At 39.5% G+C, this 24,595-nt stretch overlaps 1 protein-coding gene across 2 annotated transcripts in view; it reads left to right on the top strand.

Annotated features, from left to right (window-relative positions):
- The first annotated feature begins 3,398 nt into the window (after nucleotides 1-3,398).
- LOC116463622 (aquaporin-9) overlaps nucleotides 3,399-24,595 on the top strand; it is a 56,754-nt gene continuing 35,557 nt past the window's right edge. Inside the window, exon 1 of one of the 2 annotated variants that reach the window (XM_032146803.1) lies at nucleotides 3,399-3,690. In XM_032146803.1, the coding sequence (XP_032002694.1) occupies nucleotides 3,580-3,690 (111 nt within the window). In that variant the 5' untranslated portion in view covers nucleotides 3,399-3,579. The remainder of the gene's footprint in view (nucleotides 3,691-24,595) is intronic. The other variant, XM_032146801.1, reaches the window with a different exon arrangement.

Genomic DNA, 24,595 nt, shown 5'->3' on the forward strand with positions numbered 1-24,595 from the left:
AAGTGCAATCATTAACGTGGGTAATCATGAGGTAATAACTAGGTGGAAAGGAAGGCTTTGAGGGACTGGAATTTAGAATTAGGGGTTGTAGGGGACGTGAGGTCAGGGTGTGAAGTGGTTATACTTATAAACACCAGGGTTCTATCTTGGGATTGCGTGAGTGTAGGCAAAGATGGTTACACAAGGCAAAAGTAGATAAACACAGAATAGAATGTTGGGGAGAAAAGAAGGTAGGAAGGGGCAGAGCCAAGGGAACTATTAATAAAAGAACAGCATACACCAGCCCTGAAGAATCAGTATGGCAGTGCATCCAGGAAAGCTCATCAGCTTTAGAACCATTGACAGCAGTCACCATACTCATTCTTTCTTCTGCATGTTGGCAAATGCAGAGTTAGCTCTCAGGTGTCCCTAAGGTGACAGCAGAAATTTTGGTTCAGTGTCTTGCTTACAACTCTATTGTACTCTATGGTGTATTCATTCAGACAACTTTGTCACTTAGACTATTAATTCCTTAATAATGGAGATCTGGTTTTTTTTTTTCATTTTTAAATTCCCGCTGCTTAATGCTGTGCCTGACACATGGTACATGTTCAATGAAAACTTTTTCTGAATGAATGAAATTTAAAAGCTTCCTCATGCTTCCAGTTATAACTTTGGAGTCAGGGTATTTTGACAAAGGCACCCTCCCAGGTGGAAGAAAGGAGGAATACTATTCATTGCTTACCTTCTTAGGATGCTTTTGAACATTTTGTTAGGTGGCTGGAACATTTTGTTCAGTGAATATTTTGTATGAGTAAGCTATGTTTGATGATGAGCTGTTCGTGGTGATGGTGGTGAGAAGTGTGACTGTCAATCGAAGGTAGAAAACAGAAATAATAAAGATTCCATCCTCCTCTACCTAAGCATGAAATGTTCCATATCAAACTCTCAGCTCTCTTCAAACTCTCTCCCTAGGGAGCTTCTTTACTCCAGGCTCCAGTTATCACCACTATGAACACACAGACACTCCTTCTTCATCTGCACCCATATCACTTCCTAACTTACATTGCTCAGAAACCTCTGAGGCGCAATTTTGCACAAGCAGAATTAATGATCTTCCACTGCACTTCTGGTCCTCTTCCAGGATTTCCTCTGCCAGGGCTCAGCATCACCTTCCCCAGCAAGTTAGGAACCCAGGAACCAACCTTTCTCAGTCTCTTTTCCTCATCTCCCACACCTAATCCATGAAATTCTTCCAATTTTAAGATATAAAGAACTCTTGGATCCCTCCATTTCTCCATTGTCAAACTACCACCCAGTTCTGGAATTCTGTAATACCCCCAAATGGATCTACCTATGACCATTCCAAGCCCCCTCCAATCCCCTCTCCATCTCACAGCTCGGAGGATCTTTTCAAAACTCTTATCTGCTCATGTCATATTTCTGCTTAAACCACCTCAATGACTTATGCTTTTAGCCCTAACTACCACTTACAAGGCCTAGTAAGGTCTGACCCTTGCCCACGCTTTGGGGCTCATTTTGCATGCTGTACTCCTTCACTCTCTCTGGGACCAACCACAGGAAATTTCTCTCATTCTTTGAGAGGCACCTTGCTGTCCCCTACCCCCTACTCCCAAAGCCAGCGAGGCCTTTGTACATGCACTTTCTTCCCCACTCCCTGTAGTTAACCCCGTGCTTCTTTCTGATCTCAGTCCCCACATGATTTCCTTGGAGAAGCCATCGGATATCTCTCTGACAAAGTCAAATCCTTTTGTTTTATTTGCTTATGGAAATATGGCCCCCATCTTTGCAGCATGCATCTCAGTTGTTATTTTGTATTTATGTGTGTGGGATTATTTCACTTTGATCTGTCTGCTTCACTAGACTCTAGACTCTGTGAAGAACAAGAACCCTATGTGCTCTTGCTAAGTGCAGTGCTTGGCACGTAATGAGTGTGCAGTAAATAGTTGTTAGATGAGTGAATGGGAAGACCAGAGAACACTCTTGCATGTTATTAGCTGTAGTCACAGTAAGAAAGTCCTGTTTCTCTGGTCCATCCACTGGGACTTGGTAATGGTATGGTCATAGGTAACTCTTCTAGACAATGGTATTTATGATAACTTCATCAGGAATTAAAGCCAAAATGCTGAGATTTTGTCCTGGTTCTGCAGTAGTGTGGCCTCAGGCAGGTTATAACTTTTTAAAGTCTAAATTCTAAATGTCACCAACAGATCAGAAGTCTCCTTCTGCCTTTGGCCTCTCACCAGCTGCTTTCTCCATGTCCTCTCCTCCCTCCCTTTTTGCAAAGCTAGGGGAGGGCCTGATGCAGAGCTGGCTTCCCTGTGGGAGGACTGGAAGGAACCACACAGCATGGATACTAATTCCATGAGTCCATGTTGGTAATCAGAAACTAGGCCCGCCTTGGTATTTAGAAACTAATGCTATGTTCTATTTCTTCAGACAAGCCAGTTTTGTAAAACAAGGCTTGAATATTTGGCAGGACAAGGAGGTAGTCCCAAACACAGTTTGTTGCCAGCAAGGATGTCAATTTATCAAATTTAAAGGGTATAACCTAGGAGCCTTGGTTAGGTGTACTGGCTCCCTTTCTTGTTTGATTAGAATGACATACACGCCTATTGATCTCTTTCTGGCTCAGTCATCTCCATGCAGTAAAGAATTTCAAGCTGCTATTGTTTATTTCCTATGTATTATGCCTAAATATTTCATGGTGAATGAAGAAGAGTGACTATTTTCAAACTGGAATGCTTCTTCAGAAGAAACCCAAAAAGGTGACTCCTCCAACTTTCTGATTCTTGGATCCTAAAGTATCTTCAGCAAATGAAGCCCAGTTTCACAACCAAAGAGGTGACTCCATCTGTCCTACAGACTTGCAGTGTGAAGTTTGCAATGGTCTCTCTGTATATTAATTTCTCCACCTCTAGGATGGCCTCTGTGGTTCTAACTAACCTCAGAGTGGTATCATGAAGCCACTGAAATGATACCGGAAGAAAACAAGAGTGATTAATCTTCTAGGATGATAAATCTATATTTTCTTCAAATTCTTCATTTTGCATAAAAACCTTTTTCAGAAAAGAATGTTTACATTGGATATATCTACACCTGATTTGACAATTCCAAACTACACCCCAACCACCTACTTCTGAATGAGAAGAAAAAAAAATCAGAAGCCTGCAATTGTGTAACATGCAAATCTTTTCTGGACCAGGGCCCATCACCGTGGTTTGGCAACACAACCGGCACATCTCTTTTCTCATCTCTTGAAAAAAACCAACAGAGAAAAAAGTACCTTGAGAATAAAGGTAATGATTAATCTGTCAGGCACAAAAAGGATCATTTTGGGGATTTCAGGTTCTAAGTCGCAGATACAAACAAATAGCAGCGAACAGGGAATGACAGTTCCACCAGAAGACGATTAAGCCACAGCCTCTAATCGGAACAGCATTTGTACAGAGACTCTCACCAGACATCTCCAGGAATCTGTGAGCCATTGTCAAAACGTCCATTTTCATGTGGTTGTGAAAGTGAGGACCACAACAGGTAGGTATTGGTGGAAACAGGAGTCCTCAGAGAAGCCCCAAGATGCAGCCTGAGGAAGCAGAAAAGGCGAAAAGCTTCAAGCAGAGACTGGTCTTGAAGAGCAGCTTAGCAAAAGAAACCCTCTCTGAGTTCTTGGGCACATTCATCATGATTGTAAGTATTTCCTGATTTCCTACATTCGGACCCAATAATGCCTCCCTAGCTGCCAGGCTGGTAGTGGAGAGTTTTGTTTGGTTTGTTTTCTTTAGTTAATTATCAGATTCATCTTTTCCAGGAAGCAACAAGTTTACTAGAGGCTGTTTGACTATTTAGTGGTTGTGATATTAAGTTTTCAATTACCCATTGCATTTATCCACAAAAGTTGATGGGAATGGAAGAAAGGGAGTGAGTGAAGTGCCCCTCTTTATTTCAGGTATTTACTTATACTCTAAAATGGCTTTGTGATTTAAAAGTCAGTCGTTAGTGTTTTCATTGATCAATTGATTTGTACCTTGCTTGCTTCCTCCAAGCATTGGGGTGACTCAGCCACCTGGAATAAGCATCAATAGTCAATAAATATGGTTGGCAAAAATATATATATGGATGGCAAGAAACATCTCAGTATGACAAGTGCTTGACAAGTATTGTGCTGTCAGATCACTTGATTTTTAAGAAATTAAAAATTGCACTAGGTAGAACTAGTGTACCAGGCAATAGTCCAGCTTTAGTCTTGTATCATTTTTGGTCTCTATTTAAGTCAATCTCTAAATATCTTTGGAGATTTACAAAACAATTACAAGAACCTTCTAGATATAAAAGAGGGACGACTTCTAAGAACCTCTTGAGGATCGCCCAGAGATTTACTTAGCTATTAACAAGAGACTGGAAAGTTTACGTAAGTGGTCTGGGCTTTCATTTTGCTGCACGTTCTAGCATTCTCTGTATCCTGAAGTTTTACCTGGAGCCAGGTCATTTGTGAATAGAAATGTATTATCATGTGGTAACTATTGATTTCAACTGGTTTTTTTTTATCCTGCTTAAGGATTTCCTACTCCAGGTATAAATAATTCCATTTTCCTTAAAGAGAATAGCCCATAAACTCTGTGCATTAAAAGTTCTTTGCTTTGGGCAAATACATAATAATTTAGAAGAATAAGCTTGGAATGCATCAGCTAAGCCAAGATTGAGAAACAAATGTGAACTCAAAAAATTGAACTAGTGTAACGTGAAGAGAGAGTCGTAAGTTTTCTGGTCTCTGAGAAACACATTAGACCAGATTTGCTAAAGTATTTTCAGGGAGTTATGGACAATTTCTTGCACTCCTCATCTTCCCTTGGCATTCATTCCTGGCTGCTCTGACCACACTCACTGTCATAATGTAGTAAGAGGAGTTAGAAGGAAAAGAGAGAAGATGAAAGTCAGTGATTCTTATGATTCCCAGTCACTGCTTACTGGAAAATCTTTCTTAGTGAGACTGAGACCCCTCTGTCATGTTACTTGACAATCTGGCCCCAAAGAGGAAAGCAGTTGTCAATACAGAGTGATTACAGCCTCACAGTGACGAGTGGGTCAGAAAAGTGAAGCAAATTCAGTTACAATTCTTAGCGCTCTGCAGAAAACAGAGGAGGAAGTGAACTACACATCTTTTTTTTTTTTTTTTTGCAACCAAAAAGTTTAAAACCCTCTTTATTTCTTAAGAAGAACCTGTTTCATAATCCCGTGCTTTCTGTGTTGAAAGTGAAATTTGCTTTCAGCAGTTCACTGTTCAACTGGCCTTGTGTCTTCTCCACTACGCAAGGTAGGGGCTAAATAAAGAACATCTTGATATTGTCTGTTGAAAAATTAAACCTAGTGTCTTCTGGATAAAGCCAGTCATTTCCTGAAATATTTAATTTCCATTTATACCATACATTTATTTTCTAAAGTGAATCCTAATAAAATCTGCAACCTTGATTATCATCTTCAGTTTTGTTGGAGCTTGTGGGGATGTATAAACAAAAAGTTCCTGCACAAACACAATTTTTTTAAACCAAGAAATCTACATGGTTTTGCTCAAAGTTTATCCAAAGTAATTTTCTGCTTTATTAGAGAATGTGCATTTTGCCTTGTATTTTCTAGTAAAAAGCTTTGTACATTGATAAGGCAAAGGGAAGGAGAACATTGAAAAGATGGCAGAGGATATAAAGGACTCAGTCTTTCAAATACGTGAGACTGTTTTTTTTCCCCCAGCCTTGGAAGTCTGGTGCTATTTTTTTTCCCTCCTTTCAAAAACTGCTCTTATTGGGAGCATCTCAAACTAATCCACACCATGGTATAAATTAGGGGTCCCCAACACATAGGCCACGGACTGGTACAGGTGGTCCCTGGTGCTAAAAGGTTGGGAACAGTTGGTGTAAAGGACTGATAAGGCCTACTGGTAGCATTAAGAGAAAAGAAGGTCCATGAAAAATTCTTTGTAAACTACAACTAAAACCAACAACAATTAAGTCATAAGCCAAAAAGCTAGCTCTAATTTGGCCTTTTAGTCATTGGGATAGGTAGGCCTTTCACCTTTACTAGTGTGGGGGAAAATTTGCAATGCAAAATGCTGATCTCTTCCTTGGGCTGAACTTCACAGAATCTCTAGTCATGTCTAGTCATTTCTCACAGGGACTATGCTCATTCCTACTACTCTATATATTCTCCTCTCTCTTCAAACTTTTCAGGATTCTTTGATACAGAGCTCATCTTCTTGAAGATGCTGAAGTGAACAACCCAGCAAGCAGCCGTATTTCCTCCTGAGGTGGAAGGACAGCATTCCAGGGCTGGACTTTTGAGTAGATAACATACTGTGTAGTTGGACAGATCCTAAATTCTTTTCTCACCCTGTCAAGCTTCCACATTAGAGGTCTAACTTTTGCCATCTCTTAGAATGGAAAAAAATGCAAGTACTTCTGCTAAAAGTAGTACCCTTGATCTTTACCTTCAGTGCCCTGAAGGAAATAGAAAGAAACTATCCTGGAACACAGACTATGGAGGAAATAGGGGAGTGGGCAGTATGGGAAGGAGGAAGGAAGGACGGGGATGGTTGATTGTATGTGAGAAATTTCAGACACTGCAGTGTTCCCTTCTTCCTGCTCCTACCTTCCGCCAGGACTGGGTGAGAAAGCGTCCCTCCTTGCTGGGGTCACAGAGTTTGTCACTCCATTTTGAGAGGATTCTCAATCAGATATGCTGGTTATAGACCCTCTAGGGCTTTAAAATTATTATTACAAAGTTTGTTCAGATCTTGAAGTAGGTCTATTCTATCTTAGGGAGCTTTTGAGACAAAAGAATCTATGGTCAGGATTTAGAGTGAAATCAGAAAGTTTATAAGCCAAATTAAAGGAAACATCCACTTTGCAGGGCAGAATCCAGGACAATTTTGGTCTAGTACATTATTTGGAATGCCCAGGTACTGGCAGGAGAGCTCTGAGATAAGGTGGGCAGATATCACTGGCCCTTTTTATTGGTGGAGAAGCTGAGCTCAGGCTGATGTAATCATGCAACCCAGGAATCAGCCCAGAGCCCAGTTGCCCTGCCCTGGGCACACACTCGCCCTTGGACTTCCTCTGTGCTCTTCCCTTGAGCAGCACAGAGTGTGCGCTTGTCCAAATTCTCATTTCTGTTTATATGTTTCCTGAAGAGAGAGAATGGAGAGCAATCAACTGCATTTTGCCAGATGGAGAGACAAGTGTAACATAATTAAGAGACTTATCAGCCCTTGAATGAAAGAGCTGGGCTTGATATCTTGACTCCAGTCATTCCCTAATACCATCATTTGATGAGAATTAACTCCTTTCATGTGAAAGCCCAAGAGAACTTGACAAATTTTGCAGCTTAAAATACATTAGCAGTGTCAAAAGATGATTTTACAGAACAGACGTGATCATGGTGGGGATATTTTATAGAAGATCTTCTAGCAGAGTCTTGGGATCTCTTCACCACCTACAAACACATTCCAACCTCAGGTAACACAGGGTTCTGAGGTGGCTCAGCGATGTCTTCAGCTCTGATAAACACACTGACCATGCATTGCACTGTGTTTTTCCTCTAGTATTTCTGTTTTCTAGCTTTTCCTCAAGACCACTCTTTTGGTTCAGAGCAAAGGACCTATAGGAAAGTGGGCCTCAAGAGACCCCATAACTTCTCTGTCTTGCTTTCTGGCTCAACAGCCACCTGTTATTCTGTTTCCTCCATGCTTGGTTCTTCTAGCTTGCTTTTTTACAAAACCATCCATCTCTCCAAGTCTAGGGTGCCCAGGACTGAGGGTCACACAGAGCTAGAGCTGTCAGTTGGCCAACAGATGCTAGATCAGAAGCCCCTGCTGTCAGCAGTGCCCTGGATTCTGTCTGTGGGTGATTTGTCTGTCCAAGTCGTGCAGGTATCCACCATCCTCGGGCCATCACTCAGAAGCTTTGGAATAAGATGGTCTCTGTTGCCTGACCCTTGCATCACTCAGTTGAGAGAACAGTCACCCACAGTCTCGCAGAATTTTATCAAAAGCTCTTTCCACCACAGCAGAACATCAGAGGATGTCTACCATCAGTTTTACCTGCCCCTTGTTATTATGATTTATGTTCAATGCTCAATCCTTCAAGGATGGGTACTTCTGTACTTGGGAGTTCTGTCCCTTTAAGAATGTCTGAGGTTCTAAATCTGAACGTGCCGAAGTGCTAAACACTGGGGATTCTCCTTAGATCCTTGCCTTGAAGCAAGAGTTTAAAGACTCGAGGCTCTCTCCTGTCAAACATGATGACAAGGACAAGAGAGGGCAAAGGAGGTTAACACTAAGCATACTCTATACCCCAGACACTTTGATCCTTAAACTAAATCTAATGAGGTAAAGATATTGCTCTCATTTTATAGATGAGGAAATTAGGACTTAGTATGGTTAAGTGACTTGACCACAAGCAAGTGTGTGGTGGAGCTGAGATTAGAATCAAATCTCTCCAGTTTCTCTTAACCACGCTACAGTTAACATTCTAATATATGCTTTTGAAGTTTTACTACAGTTGCCTATAAGAATATATATTATAGTTTTATATGTTTAAAAATTTACATATATAGCTTCATAGCTTATACATCTTCTCCAATTTGAGACTTTTCCCCAGAGACACTTTCTGAAATTCATTAATTTGGGAACATGTATGGCTGGTTTATGTACCCACTGCCCTCTCAATATTGATTACGATTACCAAGACTGCTACATTGAACATCTTGGTACATGTCTCCTTGTACACATGTTCAAGAGTTTCTCTGGAGTATATACCTAGAAGAGGACCTGGTGGTCCTAGGGTACGTGCATCCTCAACTTTATGTGTATTATAAAATTGCTCTCCAAAGTGATTTCAAAGTTGTACTTCCAGTAGCGACATGAGTTCCCATTTACCCCATACTCAACCATCCTTGATATCATCCAACTTTTATATTTTGCTAATTTGACAGATAGAAAAATGGAATTTCACTAGTAATTGTACTCAATTCCAGTGCAGTGATTATCTTTTCATATATTTACTAAATGTTTAGGTGCCTGTTTTGTAAATTGCCTGATTACAGCCTCTGCACATTTCTCTTTGGGATACTTTACTTTTCTTAATTGTTATAGGATATTTGTATTTATTTAAAATCCATACATTGAGGTATTTTGTGTTTTCTTATTGAGGTTTAATATTTTGCTTTTCATATTTGTGTCTTTAAATAATTAGAATTTATTTGGTGTATGATGTGGGAGCGGGGTCTATTATCTATGTCTGGAAGGATAGACAATTGTCCCAAGACCAGTTTTGACTGTCTATCTTTTCTCCACTGATTGTGATGACATTCCTGTCATACACCTGTTCACATGCATATGTGGTTCTATGCCTAGACTATTCAGTGCCATTGATCTATTTGTCCAAACTTGTACTACCTCATATACCATTTTTTGTTGTTGAGAACATTGTTTGCTGCTGTTGTTGTCTTTCTACTTTTATTACCAAGGTTATATTAGACTCATGAAATGAATCAAAATTTTCCCTTTTTTTTCTATTTTCTGGAGCACTTTGTGTAAAATGGAGGTTATCTATTTCTTGAAGATTACTCAGCATGCGCAAGAAAAAAGAGAGGGATGGACAGATGACAAGAAAAAATTTCTTTAAAAGTTACAGGTCTGGCCAGGTGCAGTGGCTCATGCCTGTAATCCCAGCACTTTGGGAGGCTGAGGCGGGCGGACCAAGAGGTCAGGAGTTCCAGACCAGCCTGGTCAATATGGTGAAACCCCGTCTTTACTAAAAATACAAAAATTAGCTGGGCATGATGGCATGCACCTGTAGTCCCAGCTACTCAGGAAGCTGAGGCAGGAGAATCGCTTCAACCCAGAAGGCGGAGGTTGCAGTGAGCTGAGATTGCACCACTGCACTCTGGCCTGGGTGACAAAGCGAGACTCCATCTCAAAAAAAAAAAAAAAAAAAGATATAAGAAAAAAACTCTACTATACCTGAGGTGACATCCTCTTTTCAATTTTTAAAAAGAAGTTTGTTTTCCATTTCAGTAATTTCTGCTTTGATCTTCCTTCTGTCCTCCTATTGAGTTGATCAGCTTTCTTTATTCTTGCCTTTTCTCCTCTGTGTGCCCTTTCTATTAAAGTATTTACCCTTAGGCTGGGCGCAATGGCTCATGCCTGTAATCCCAGCACTTTGGAAGGCCAAGGCAAGTGGATCACCTAAGGTCAGGAGTTCAAGACCAGCCTGGCCAATATAGTGAAACCTGGTCACTACTAAAAACACAAAAATTAGCCAGGCATGGTGGTGTGCACCTGTAATCCCAGCTACTCAGGAGGCTGAGGCAGGAGAATTGCTTGAACCTAGGAGGCGGAGATTGTGCCAAAGCACTCCAGCCTGGGCAACAAAATGAGACTTTGTGTCCAAAAAAAAAAAAAATTACCCATATATATGTATCTATATACATATATATATGTATCTATATGTATATATATGTATCTATATACATATATATGTATCTATATACATATATATGTATCTATATGTATATATATGTATACGTATATATATATTTTAACTTAAAGTAAATCAATTTTTCTTCTGAACAACACAAAAACTTAAAAAAATCCTAATTCCAATCAACCACTCCATCTTACATGTCATTGTTGTCTAATATTTAAATTTTTCCCTCATTATTATTGTTATTACTGGTGTTTTAAAATAAATACTTATTTTTGTTTGCTTATTTAAAAATGCATTCCTATCATTTACTGGTTTATTTGCTAATCATTACTGCATACACCCACTACTTTCTCTTGGGTTCTATCTCCTTCTTCTTGCAGATCTTCCTTTAGAAAATTTTTCAGGAAGGGTGTGTGACAGATGAACTTTCTCAGTCTTTGAATGTGTCTATTTCATGCTCAAGTGAATGATAAATCAGCTGATACATTTTAGGTTGATAATTATTTTTGCTTGGCATTTTTCAGGTGTCTCTGTCATTTTTCCAATGTCTCCGTTATTGCTGTTGACAAGCCTGTTGGTCTCATTTTTGTCCTTAAAAATCTGACTTTATCTGGTAACTAATAAGAGTTTCACTTTGTTTTTTTATTTTGAAATTTCACTATAACGTGCCTAGAGGTGAATTTATTTCTAGTTCTTAACTCATTTTTCATCTTCAGTTTAAAGGGTTATAATGTTTAGCAATTCTGGAAAATTTTCCTCTTTATTACCTTGCCTTTCCCCCAGTCTGTTTTCTCCTTTTAGAACTCCTACTATACTGGTACGCATGTTTGACCCTGTCATTTTTTTATGCCTCAACCATTTTTTTCATATTTCTTCTCTTATTCTCTTAATCCATGCTGAATTTTGTATAGTTGCTGTTTCAAATCTATCTTTCAGTTCACCAATTCCCTATTCGGTTCTATCTGATCTTCCATTTAACACATTCATTGAGTCTTTAGTTTCACTATGTTTTCATTTCTGTATGTTTTATTTGGTTCTTTTTTTTTTTAGTTTCTTTTCTTGTGTGCTTATTTCTTTCATTTCCTTAACTCACCAAAGCCTGATATATTTATAGTATTTTAAACCTGTTCTGTCATCTCGAGTTTTGGGGGAGTGAATCATTCTGCCTGTTTTATCTACTGACTCTTATTCATAAAGAATCTTTTCCTTTAGTGTTTTATACATCTGTATTGTAAATTCTTCAGGGAGATTTATTTTTCCCTGTGGGAATTCCACATGGCCTAAGGTGTGGATTTGTTCTTCCAGAGCAGGTTTGCATTTGCTTCTGCTGGGTTCCCCAGGTATATAGCCAGCCAGAAATGATTGCTGTGAAGTGGCAAACTAAAAAGAGAAGCCTGGGGGATGCAGATGCCTGTTGAAGAGCACTCTCCCAAAAGAACAGCACTCTGTGCCCTTTCTCCCAAACTGGGATGTGTGACCGTGAATGACTAAGAGACCTCGTGCTTCCTACAAATGAGGCCAGCTCTTTTGACATCCTTAGACTTTGAGTCAGTAGCAGCTGAGGGAGAATTTTCCTACAGACTTCCCCCTATCAGCAATGAACGTGGAAGACCAGGCTTACCTGGGAAATCTCACAGTTTCAAGGCGCTTGGGAGAAAAGTCCGTTCTGGATCATTGATCTAAGGGCTGCAGACTCCTGGAGCCAAACTTGATTCTGCCAAACAGGATTCTGCTTCTGATTGTGAATTTTAATTTTACCCAGAAAACTCACTGTTTTCATTGACTTTCAAACGGGAAGTATTTTTTTTTTCTACTTTCCAGAAGTGGGTTTGGTCGGTTTTTCTTTAGTGACAAAGCCCATTGCAACATGTTCTCATTACTTGACAAGAAAGGAAAACATACTAATGAGAGCAGAAGTTGGCCCTTCTTTACTCATCAGCCCTGTGAAAGTGACCTAACAACCCACAGATGGTTCAAATGGCTGAGGCAGTTCAGCCGTGAAGAAATTAGGTGCCCATTATACCTCCAGCAGGCACCTAATTTCATGTCTGGGGCAGGATTGCTGAGTTCACTGAAACTTCTAAGCAAAGCAAATGGTTTAAGAGAAACTATGCCAGCAAAGTGTGCCTGCCCTGCCCCTTGCCCTTTTCTCCATCTTGGTAGCTTGGCTGGTCATGCTAAGATGTGAGCCTAGAACAGTCAGTCAAGACCATAAAAGACTTGAGGGCTTAGTCCCTCTCAGCGCACATGCCTTAGAGTCCTTCTGGAAATTCAAGCTTTCTTATGAGAGTACCTCCCGAAAACCCTATGCTTCTGTCAACAGGTGATTGGTTAAAGAAATGGGGGTGTATCTATGCAAGACTCCTATTTACCCATTAAATAGAAGGTTTACATGCTAATACAAAAATAAGCTATTCAAGTAGAAAAAGCAGGCAGAAATGGTATGTGTTAAATACCCTCACCTGTATAAACACACACACACACACACACACACACATACATGCACACACACAGAGGCACATGCACAGTTTTTGACAACATACCAGAAGTATTGATATTAGTTACCTGTGGAGAATAATATTTAAAATCTGGGGTTGGAAGGAAACACATTTCTTATATTTTATGGTATACCCCTTTGAAATTTAAAAAATTGTACATACTCACATGTATTTTCTTCACCCCCTTCCTCCCCATGAGAGTTCACCCAGTAGAGTATGTCTTTTCAAAGCATTTTTGTAGGGAGTTGCTCAAAATCTGTTCTGAAAAACACTAGTTCCAAAAGATGCAAATAAGAATTAGGTGGAAAAAAAATATGTGGTCCTTCCCAAATATGCTGGGGAAACATTGGGTGAAACCAAAATAAGCAGTTTTCTCAAATGCAGGAATTATCAGAGCCTTTAATATTCTCTGTAAATCTCTAAGAGGGGAACAGAATGTAAAGCTGTCTCCAGCTCTGCTTAACCACAAACCCCTTTTTTGAGGAGCATCTAACGGAACTAATGATCTGTGAAACATACTTTGAGATTTGCTGATCCTGGAAACACATCAGTCCTCAGAACTCCTCCGTATGCAGAGATCTCCCAGGTTGAGAGTGACAAGAGGCGGCCTTGGCACTGTTGGGCCCTGTGGGTAGAGGGAGAACTGTCCTCAGCAACCCCCACTCACATACAGCCCACTCAGAGTCACAGTTATCCTAATACAAACACAACTTAATTAATAAATGCTTCATTCATTTCTTATTCTGGTCCTTGGGATGGTGATCAAGTTCCCATCCAGGTCAGCATTTGGGATGAGTTGAGGCATGTGAATGCCTGGTGAGGTCAGAAAAGGAGAGCATTGTTCTTTTCAGCCCAGTAGAGATAGTGGAGTTCAATCACCTCTCCCTTCTGAGCTCTGAGTTTGTTCTTGGTGCTTTTTTCTACTTGGAGAGCACTGAGGCTGGCCATGTTCCCATTCACCTGGCTCTCAAATTGCAGATTCCTCTCTTTTTATGAGCCTGCCCTAATATCACCTCTTTTCAAGTACAGCTGGTTCTTGGGTGATTGATCTCTTCCTGATATTCTCTCAGGCTACATGCCACCACATATTTTATTTTTAGCCAGAAGATCCAGATTTCAGTCTTGGTTCTTTGTGACTATTTTTGTTATGACTGAGAAAGTTTTATTTTGCAATTGGAAAACTAACTGACAGGAAAGCTGTGCATAAATCTGCACTCTGTGCTAATAAAGGAAACAGGCTGACCCACAGAAGCAGCAGCAGTTGTCACAGGAGGAACACTGGGATGGGAATGAAAGAATCTGGCTCTAGATTCAGAAACTGTCACCTGTTAGCAATAGGTCTTGTATCAAGTCACTCAGACTTTCAGTTTGTGACTGGGGATGAAGTATTGGGAGGACTCACAGAGGTAAAGTGCGTGAGAGCGCCTCACCATGGCGCAAATGCCATGTGAATGTTTCCTCTTTCACCTATTGCTGGTCAAAATCGTGTGCAGTCAAACCTCGGCCCCAGCACTTACCACTTATGGGAATGTGAGAGCAATTCTTTTAACGTCTCTAAGCTTTGGTTTCCTAGTTTGTAAAATGGAGACAGGAAGAGGGCCTGACTCATAGGTCATTGTGAGGACTGATGGGCTAATGAATGCAAAGTGCTTAAGTCACAAAATTCACTCAATATAGATTAGTTGTTATTGGTGTTATTGTTATCTTCATATGTTCAAAAGGCTATAGTCACATAAGCTGAATAGATGGGAATAAACAGGTGGAGTAGGATGGATGGGGGACTTCTCTAACACACACCTATAGCACAGGCTGGAGGGCCAAGGTTTGCAGAGAGTGCTGTGCTGACAGATTGCCATGGATTCTCTTTCCTCTCCAGTTACAAACTTATAGGAGCAGGGAAGCCTCTGGTAAGCCCTAAAGTGACTCCCTTCTCAAGAATGGGGATTGTGTTTTTTTGAAACACTATGGCCACCACCTTAGACAAACTTTTGCCTATAGGCAGTCTTTCCTTTGATGGTAGCCACAGATTCTTTCTCCAGGAGCTAGGACTGCATCCCAGCCCAGGTGTGTTACCACCATGGTATCTGCAAGGCCAGGAAATCACTGGCACCAAAATCTTAATGGTTTCCTCTTCCCAGACCTTAAGACAGGAGTCAACAGCTCCAAAGCTAAGTGAGACCGAACAGGCAACACATATGAGTCATGTGGGCATGGTGGGGTTGTGGGGAAATGGATAACGTATGCCCTGTCTCAGAGGGGCATTTGCCATTCAGACCCACTCCACTGTGGCCTTACCCCATTCTTGCATCAGGAATTTCAATTGCTTGAACTCACCACAGCCTGATGGAAGGTAGTCGCCATCGCAATTACCTGAGGCGTGTACTTCACCCTCCTACAAGTTTCAGAGTATTTCAAGGCCCCTTTTACTATCTCCGATGGAATTTATGGCTCAACATTCTTTATAGCCACAGGCTTTCATGAACTTCACTTCATTATTGGGTCAACATTTCTCACTATCTGCCTCCTCTGCCAATTAAAATTTCAGTTTACATCTAACCACCACTTTGGCTTTGAAGCCGCTGCCTGATATTGACACTTCATAGATATAGTAAGACTATTCTTATATGTCTCTATCTACTGATGAGGATCCTACTCTTTTAGCATAAGCAATACCATTGACTTCCAATCAATAAGCTTCAATAATATTCGAAAAAGAATAATTAGCTTGACACTAGCCCTAGTGACTGACACCTTATTGGCCCTATTACTATGGCAATTACATTTTGACTCCCATAACTTAATATTTATATAGAAAAATCCAGCCCTTATGAATGCAGATTTGACTCATTAACCTCCGGCCACCTCGCTTTCTCCATAAAATTCTTCCTAATGGTCACATTTCTCCTGTTCAACTTAGAAATTGCTCTACTACTGCCCCTGCCATGAGCCCTTCAAACAAACAACCTGACACTAAGAATCAGCACAGCCCTTATACTAATTATCATTTTAATCCTAGGCTTGACTTATGAATCAACCCAAAAAGGATTAGACTGAATTGAATTGGTAGATAGTTTAAGTTAAAATAAATGATTTCGACTCATTAGATTATGATAGACCATATTTACCAAATGCCCTTTATTTGTATCAATATTATATTAACATACACCATAGCATTGCTGGGAATATTAGTCTATCCCACTTAACATCATCCCTATTATGCCTAGAAGGTATAGTATTATCAATATTCATTATAATTACTCTTATAACTTTAAACATACATTTCACTCTAGCATCCATAATATTCATTATCCTCCTAGTATTTGCGACCTGCAAAGCCGCAGTGTGCCTTGCCTTACTAGTTTCAATCTCCAACACATACGGCCTAGATTATGTACAAAATCTAAATTTACTTCAATGCTAGAAGTTATTATTCCAACAATTATACTGTTACCAACATGACTCTGTAATAACTCTATAATCTGAATTATCATAACTATCCACAACCTATTCATCAGGCTCATTACTGTATCTTACCCAATTAAATGTAATTCATCTAACTTCTCACTTTCTCTTCTGACTCACTAACATCGCCCCTTCTAATCTTAACAACCTGACTATTACCTCTTGTAATTCTAGCAAGCCAACATCACCTTTCCAATGAGTCACTCCCACCGAAAAAACTCTGTAATAGTTCTCTTCCCCTACTTATCACACTTGCCCATACTCAGAATACCTTGGGTTCACTAAACATAATAATAATAATAATATTTACCACCCAAGAACTATTAAATTCCTGATCTAATAATCTTATATGACTTACATGTAATATGACTCTCTTAGTAAAAATACCTCTATATGGACTTCACCTATGACTCCCCAAAGCCCATGTGGAAGCCCCTATTGCTGGCTCAATAGTACTTGCAGAGGTACTCCTAAAGCTAGGTGGCTATGGTATTATGCAGCTTACCCTTATCCTCAACCCCCTAACAGAATATATAAAGCCTGCCCCTTCCACATATTATCCTTATGGGAAATAGTTATGACAAGCTCTATTTGTTTATGACAAGCTCTATTTGTTTATGACAAACGGACTTAAAATCACTTATCACATATTCCTCCGTAAGCCATATAGCACTTGTTATTATGGCTATTCTCATTTGAACGCCTTGAAGCTTTAAAGGTGCAGTCACCCTTATAATTGCCCATGGAGTCACTTCATCTTTACTATTCTGCCTAGCAAATTTGAACTACAAGCAAGTCTACAGCCAAATTATATTACTTATCTGAGGCCTTCAAACACTGCTTCCACTAACAGCCTCTTGATGACTTTTAGCAAGTCTTACTAAACTTGCCTTTCCCCCTACTATAAATTTAATAGGAGAACTCTTCATTACTATGGCTTTATTCTCTTGATCAAACATCACCATTATGCTTATAAGACTTAATATACTAATTACAGATCTTTACTCCCTACATATACTAATCACAACACAACGAGGGACACTTGTATATTACATTAACAGTATTAAACCCTCGTTTACACAAGAAAATACACGACTACTCATATACCTTGCACCTATCTTTCTATTATCCTTAAACCCTAAGATTATTATGGGGTTTGCATACTGTAAATATAGTTTAACCAAAACATTAGATTGTGGATCTAATAATAGAAGCCTGCACTTTATCTACTGAGAAAGTATGCAAGAACTGCTAACTCATGCTCCCATCCCTAATAACATGGCTTTCTCAACTTTTAAAGGATAAGAGCTACCCATTGGTCTTAGGAACCAAAAATATTGGTGCAACTCCAAGTAAAAGTAACAAACATGTATTATACCACTATTATAAAAACACTAATTCCCTTAATCTTACCAATTATTACTACCTTAGCCAACCCCTGAAAAAAAGATTGATACCCATACTATGTAAAAATATCTATTGCATGTGTCTTTATTATTAGCCTCATCGCTGTAACAATATACATTTTCATAGATCAAGAAACAATTATCTCAACCTGACAGTGAATAACAATTCAAACTCTTCAGCTCTCACTAAGCTTCAAACTAGACTACTTTTCCACAATGTTTATCCCAGTAGCACTATTTATTACCTGATCTATTGTAGAGTTCTCAATATGATATATAAACTCAAACTCTAATACTAATCAATCTTTCAAATATTTACTCATTTTCCTCAGCATAATATTAATTCTAGTTACCACGAATAACCTCTTCCAACTTTTTATTGGATGAGAAGGTGTGGGAATTGTGTCTTTTTTACTAATTGGCTGATGATATGGCCAAGCAGATGCTAATACAGCAGCCCTCCAAATGGTCCTGTATAAACGATTGGCGATATTGGCTTTATTTTAGCTATAGCATGATTCCTCTTATTTTCCAACACATGACAGCTTCAACAAATATTTATTCTAAATCTTACCCCCAATTCCTTTCCACTAATTAGCATTCTCCTGGCAGCAGCAGGAAAGTCAGCTCAATTTGGCCTTCATCCCTGACTTCCTTCCACTGTAGAAGGCCCAACCCCAGTTTCAGCCCTACTCCACTCCAGCGCTACAGTTGTGCAGTTTTTCTACTTATCTGCTTCTACCCTTTAATAGAAAATAATCTATGAATCCAAACCTTTACATTATGTGTAGGGGCATGACCACATTATTAACAGCAATTTGTGCTCTAACACAAAATGACATAAAAAAATCATAGCATTCTCCACCTCAAGCCAACTAGGCCTTATAACAGTCACAATTGGTATTAATCACACCTAGCATTTCTTTATATCTGCACCCACGCCTTTTTAAAAGCTATATATGTTCAGGATCCACCATCCATAATCTCAATGATGAACGAGACATCTGAAAAATAGGAGGACTATTCAAGACTCTACTCCTGACTTCCTCCTCCCTTGTCATTGGCAGCCTCGCACTTACAGGTATGCCTTTCGTCACAGGCTTTTATTCTAAAGACCTCATTATTGAAACTGCAAACACATCATATACCAACGCCTGAGCCGTTTCTATTACTCTTATTGCAACCTCCCTAACAGCTGTCTATAGTACCCAAATTATTTTCTTCGCTCTGATAGGACAACCTCGCTTCACAACTGATTATTATTAACAAAAACCCCTTTTCTAATTAACCCAACTGAACGCCTAATAATCGGCAGTATCTTCGCTGGATTCCTCATTACCAAAAATATCGTTCCCACTTCATCCCCCTAAACAGCTATGCCACTTCACCTAAAACTCACAGCCCTAGGTGTGACCACCTTAGGCCTCTTACTAGCAATAGAACTAAATATTATAACTAATAGCCTTAAGCTAAAGTATCAATTACAGACATTTAACTTCTCCAATATACTAGGTTTTTACTCAGCCACCATCCACCATACAGCTCCCCCCACTCAAGCCTATTTACAAGCCAAAATCTGGCCTCACTTCTACTAGACATAATTTGATTAGGAAAGTCCATACCAAAAACCATTTCACAAACTCAAATATCAGCCTCCATTACCATATCTGCCCCAAAAGGCCTAATGAAACTGTATTTCCTCTCCTTTTTTATTTTACCTCTTCTAACTCTAATCTTAATTACCTAATCATCACCCTGAGTAACTTCAAGTGCAACATAAATACTAACAAATAACGTTCAACCAGCAATTACCACCAATACCCATAACTTTACAAAGGAGCTGCACCGACAGAATCCTCACGCAACCACCTCACCCCCTCACCCTCAAAAATTATGCAACTCTGTACGCTATTAAAATTAATTATAATGACCATCCCATCATACTCAGTCATTCACCAAATTAACACCAACTCTATTAATAATCCGAATAATAAAGCCCCTCAAATGTCAATACTTGACCCTCATGTTTCAGGATATTCCTCAATAGCCATTGCCGCAGTATAAGCAAAAACAACCATTATACCACCCAAATAAATTAAAGGCTATTAACCCCACGAAAGTCCCACCAAAATTCAACACAATACCACAACCCACAGCATCACTGATAATTAATCCTAGCCCCCCCCATAAGTAGGAGACAGTTTCGAAGAAAAACCTGCAAACCCTATAACTAAAAGAATACTTAATAAAAATAAAGCATAAGCCATTATTCCTACATGGACTATAACCATTACTAACAGTATGAAAAACCATCATTGTATTTCAACTGTAAGAACACTAATGACCAAAATGCGCACAACTCACCTGCTAATAAAAATTATTAATCATTCATTCATTGATCTTCCCACACCATCCAACATTTCTACATGATGAAACTTTGGCTCACTTATTTGTGCCTGCTTAATTCTCCAAATCACTACTGGATTATTTCTGGCCATACACTACACATCAGATCACTTAACTGCCTTCTTTTCAATCGCCAATATCAGCCGAGATGTAAACTACGGCTGAATAATTCGCTATCTTCGTGCTAACGGCACTTCAATACTTTTCACCTGCCTCTTCCTGCACGTTGGCCAAGGCTTATACTATGGGTCATTTATATTTCTAGAAACCTGAAATATTGGTATTATCCTGCTACTCATGACCATAGCGATAGCATTTATAGGTTACATACTCCCATGAGGCCAAATATTCTGAGTTTTTACAAACCTACTATCAGCCATTCCATATATTAGAACTGACCTTGTGCGATCAATCTGAGGTGGATTTTCAGTAGACAAAGCCACCCTTACACGATTTTTTGCCTTCCATTTTATCTTACCTTTCATCATTGCAGCTTTAGCGACTGTTCACCTTTTGTTCTTACATGAAACAGGATCTAATAACCCCTTCAGGGATCTCATCAGACCCTGACAAAATCACTTTCCACCCTTACTACACAATCAAAGATATTCTAGGCCTAATTCTCCTCCTCCTCTTCCTAATAATTGTAATAATTCTAGTACTATTTTCACCTGATCTCCTGAGCTACCCAGATAATTACACTTTAGCCAACCCCCTCAATACCTCGCCCCACATTAAACCAGTGATACTTTTTATTTGCATATGCAATCTTATGATCCATCCCTAATAAACTAGGAGGTGTACTGGCCCTTATATCTTCCATTCTTATTCTAGCAGTTATTCCTATACCTCACATGTCTAAAGAACAAAGCATAGTATTCTGTCCACTAGTCTCACACTCACATGAATCGGAGGGCAGCCAGACGACTACCCTTTTCTTATCATCAGACAAACAACATCCATTATGCACTTCTCGACTATCTTCACCTTATACCAATTACCGCCCTAATTGAAAACAAATTACTCAAATGAAACTGCCTTTGTAGTATAACTCAATACTCTGGTCTTGTAAACCAGCAATGGGGAATTCCCTCCCCAGGACAACTCAGGGAAAAAGCACTTCTGCTTCACTGTCAACACCCAAGCTGAAATTCTAATTAAACTACTCTCTGTGCTTTTTTCAGCACACACTTTAACTACTATGTCAGTATTAACGAACTAATACTAATACATTAGTGCTTTTATATACTTCATGCACTACTGTTAATCCCATGAATAATATATTGTACTATAATTGTTTAATCATATGTAGTACATTAATACATTAAAGTACATCAAGAATATAATCCACATACATATAACCACGTATTAACAATCCCCTAATCAACTATAACACATTCACCATATCAACCGTACAACTCAAACTAGCCAACACAAATATCAACCCGTACTAAAAATCCTTAATATTATATAGTACACTAAATCATTCATCGAACATAGCACATTTCAGTCAAGAAACTCCTTGTCAACATGGACGTAACCTCGCGGCCCAGTGACCACAGACTGGGCAGGAAAACTGCAATCCCCTGTAAACAGCATGCAGTTTATATAGCATTTTCACTTAACACCCTCCTCTTAATGACCTTCACCTGGCAACCTTCATTTAACTCAAAATTCAGGGCCTCAATGCCCTGTACGGCCCACGTTGCATAGAACTGGCCAGGGTTCAGATGTTTATCACAGATAGGGAACGAATCTCTAGGATGGCCACTTCCAGATTCCCTAGCTCGGAACATTCAGGTGCATCTGCCATACAGGATCAGTCTAAGGGTAGGCTTAAGTTAATGCTCTCAGGTGCGCTTACCCTACATATATCCTCAGGAAAATTACTTAATTTCTTTGTCCAAAGGTTTCCTTAGATGGAAACGGGAGTGCTTTCCTCCTCCTAAAGGGGACTAAATGAGAGGATACATATCACATATATACATGTGTACAAACACATATATGTGTGCATATACACACACAGATCTGTTTATTTAAAATGTATTGCCACAGATATGCTCTTTTAATGCTTACTTCTGTTTTTATAAATATTTGCATCATTTAATGACAAATTATCTACTTGAGGGTATTTTTGTTTAATAATTTAAATGTGTTCCCTTCCTACATCCAAGAAGACCTGCAGCAGGGTACGAGGTGAAGCAGTCACAGAGAACTCATGTTCTTGGGTCATATTGCTGTTCACATAGCATGGAGCAAATGTGCCCTGAACTGGCACCACTGGATTTGCTTCCCAGAAAAGTCTTTGAAAGAACAATAACGAATACATACCAGCTGGGTGAGACTTGGAGGTATTGGGGCATTTTAGAATGTCCACCTGGCTTACTTGTTTGACTTTAGCAAAATAAAATGTCATAAAGGAGGCAGGTGGGAGTGGGAGAAATTGTTCAACTCCCTGGTTAGTGCCCCCAAATGCTGACCAGTACCACAGAAACCCATGCGGCTGTTGGGCATGGCTCATCCATGTGGAAAAGGCCCCATCTAGGCCCATACTCACTTCCAGTATTAGGCATGTTTGGTCAGCATTAGTGGGGAGTGTGCATTGATAACCACAAAATTGGAAGATACTATGAGGAGAGGAGAGTGAGAGAGAGAACAAGAGAGGAAAGGGTTTAACTCTACTTTTCACTCGAGTTTCCTACTGGTGGGCGTTTGATCATCTAACGGAAGTTGTCTGTGCAGGGGGAGCTAGAAATCAAGTGAGCAGAAATCGAGAAAATCGATTTTGCATAAATTGAAAAAGCTGGAGGTAATCACCAAAATATCTCAGTCATCTCTGAGAAAGGAAGGGAAATTGGAGCTGAAAAGGATTTTCTTTTCTAGGTCCCTGAGAAGCTTTGATGACAAAGCACAAGTGTTGTATATTTTCTGAACTAGGGTGACCATACTTACTGTTACCAGAAAAGCACTTGTCCTGGCAAAGACCAGGAATGATAAGGAGACAAATAGCTTCAGCCTCAGCCCTTTCTCTTTGGACTGACACATCTGGTTTACAACGAGGCCATTTATACTGGATAGATTGGGAACAGATGGCTGCTACCTGGGGTCTTCAAGTCCTCACCTTCCCAGACAGCCCTTTGCTTTCAACGTGCAGATAGAAAAACCAATGCCCCTATTCCATATCCTATGGAAAACCTAGTATCCTCCCTGAAGATTTCCATGGATTCTTGGGGGCATCGGTTGCATCTGATGACCTCTTGTTCCATCCAGTGTGTAACGGCTAAAAGTTCGGGCCTCTGACTAAAACAGACCTGTGATCAAATCCTGGTTCTGTCTCCTTACAATGATGTAAAATTAGGCAAGTTGCTTTGATCTTTCTCAGTCTCAATTTGCTCATCCATGAGATGGAGATAATACTACTTACCTCCCAGAATGTTATAACTATTAAGTTAATAATGGGATAGTGATAAAGGAATACACGTAAAGCACTTAGTGTGCAACCTGGCACAAAGAATGAACTAAATAGAGGGTAGCTAGTATTCCTTTATTCACACAACCCTAAACAGATGAGTCATGATGGTAAACTTTTTGTACAGTATTTATTCCAAAGCCCATGACAATCTTTCCCAAGGAGATCCTTTTAACTTCAAAAATTTTCAAGAACTCTATACACTACAACAGTCTTTTAGTATTCATTAATTCTGAAAATACAAGATCACAAAAGGTAGATAGAAGACATGTTATTTTTTCCATTTTTGGACAATGTATGATGCACACAAGGAATCACAGACCTCTTGCGGTAATTCTAAGGTTCCCTGGTGGTCCCTGGCCCCAGGTTGCCTGCATTCACAAACACTTCACTACGGAATTCCTAAACTTCATTAACTACTGCTTTTCTGAAAGGGCTCAGTTCTTACATACTCACTGAACAAATATTTATTGAGTGTCTGTTATGCACCATGTATTCTGCTAGGACTATCTTGTTTTACACTTTAAAGGACATAATAAATATACAAGAGATTTGAGAAGGGTTACATGCAATAAACCTGTGGGCTGATGGTTCCTTCTCTCTGTTCCCAGCATTTCAGCTTGTGATAATCACTTCACCATGTCAGGTTTTACATTGTGTCCAATAAACAGCTTGTCATAGGGGTCATGGCTCAGTTGAGAACTGCCCGGCAGTCCCACTTGGTATTTCTTAGAAATTATACCTCCCACTTTTCACATTTCATATCCTACCCCCAAATTAAGTGGGTTTTTTTTTTTAGTAAGATTCCCATTTATTTATCATTTCCACATTGTTTAAAGGAGCATTATTCAGGGTAGTTTTGTTTCCTGCTTTTCT

The sequence above is a fragment of the Hylobates moloch genome, unplaced genomic scaffold (assembly GCF_009828535.3).
Source record: "Hylobates moloch isolate HMO894 unplaced genomic scaffold, HMol_V3 SCAFFOLD_45, whole genome shotgun sequence".
Classification (NCBI taxonomy): domain Eukaryota; kingdom Metazoa; phylum Chordata; class Mammalia; order Primates; family Hylobatidae; genus Hylobates; species Hylobates moloch.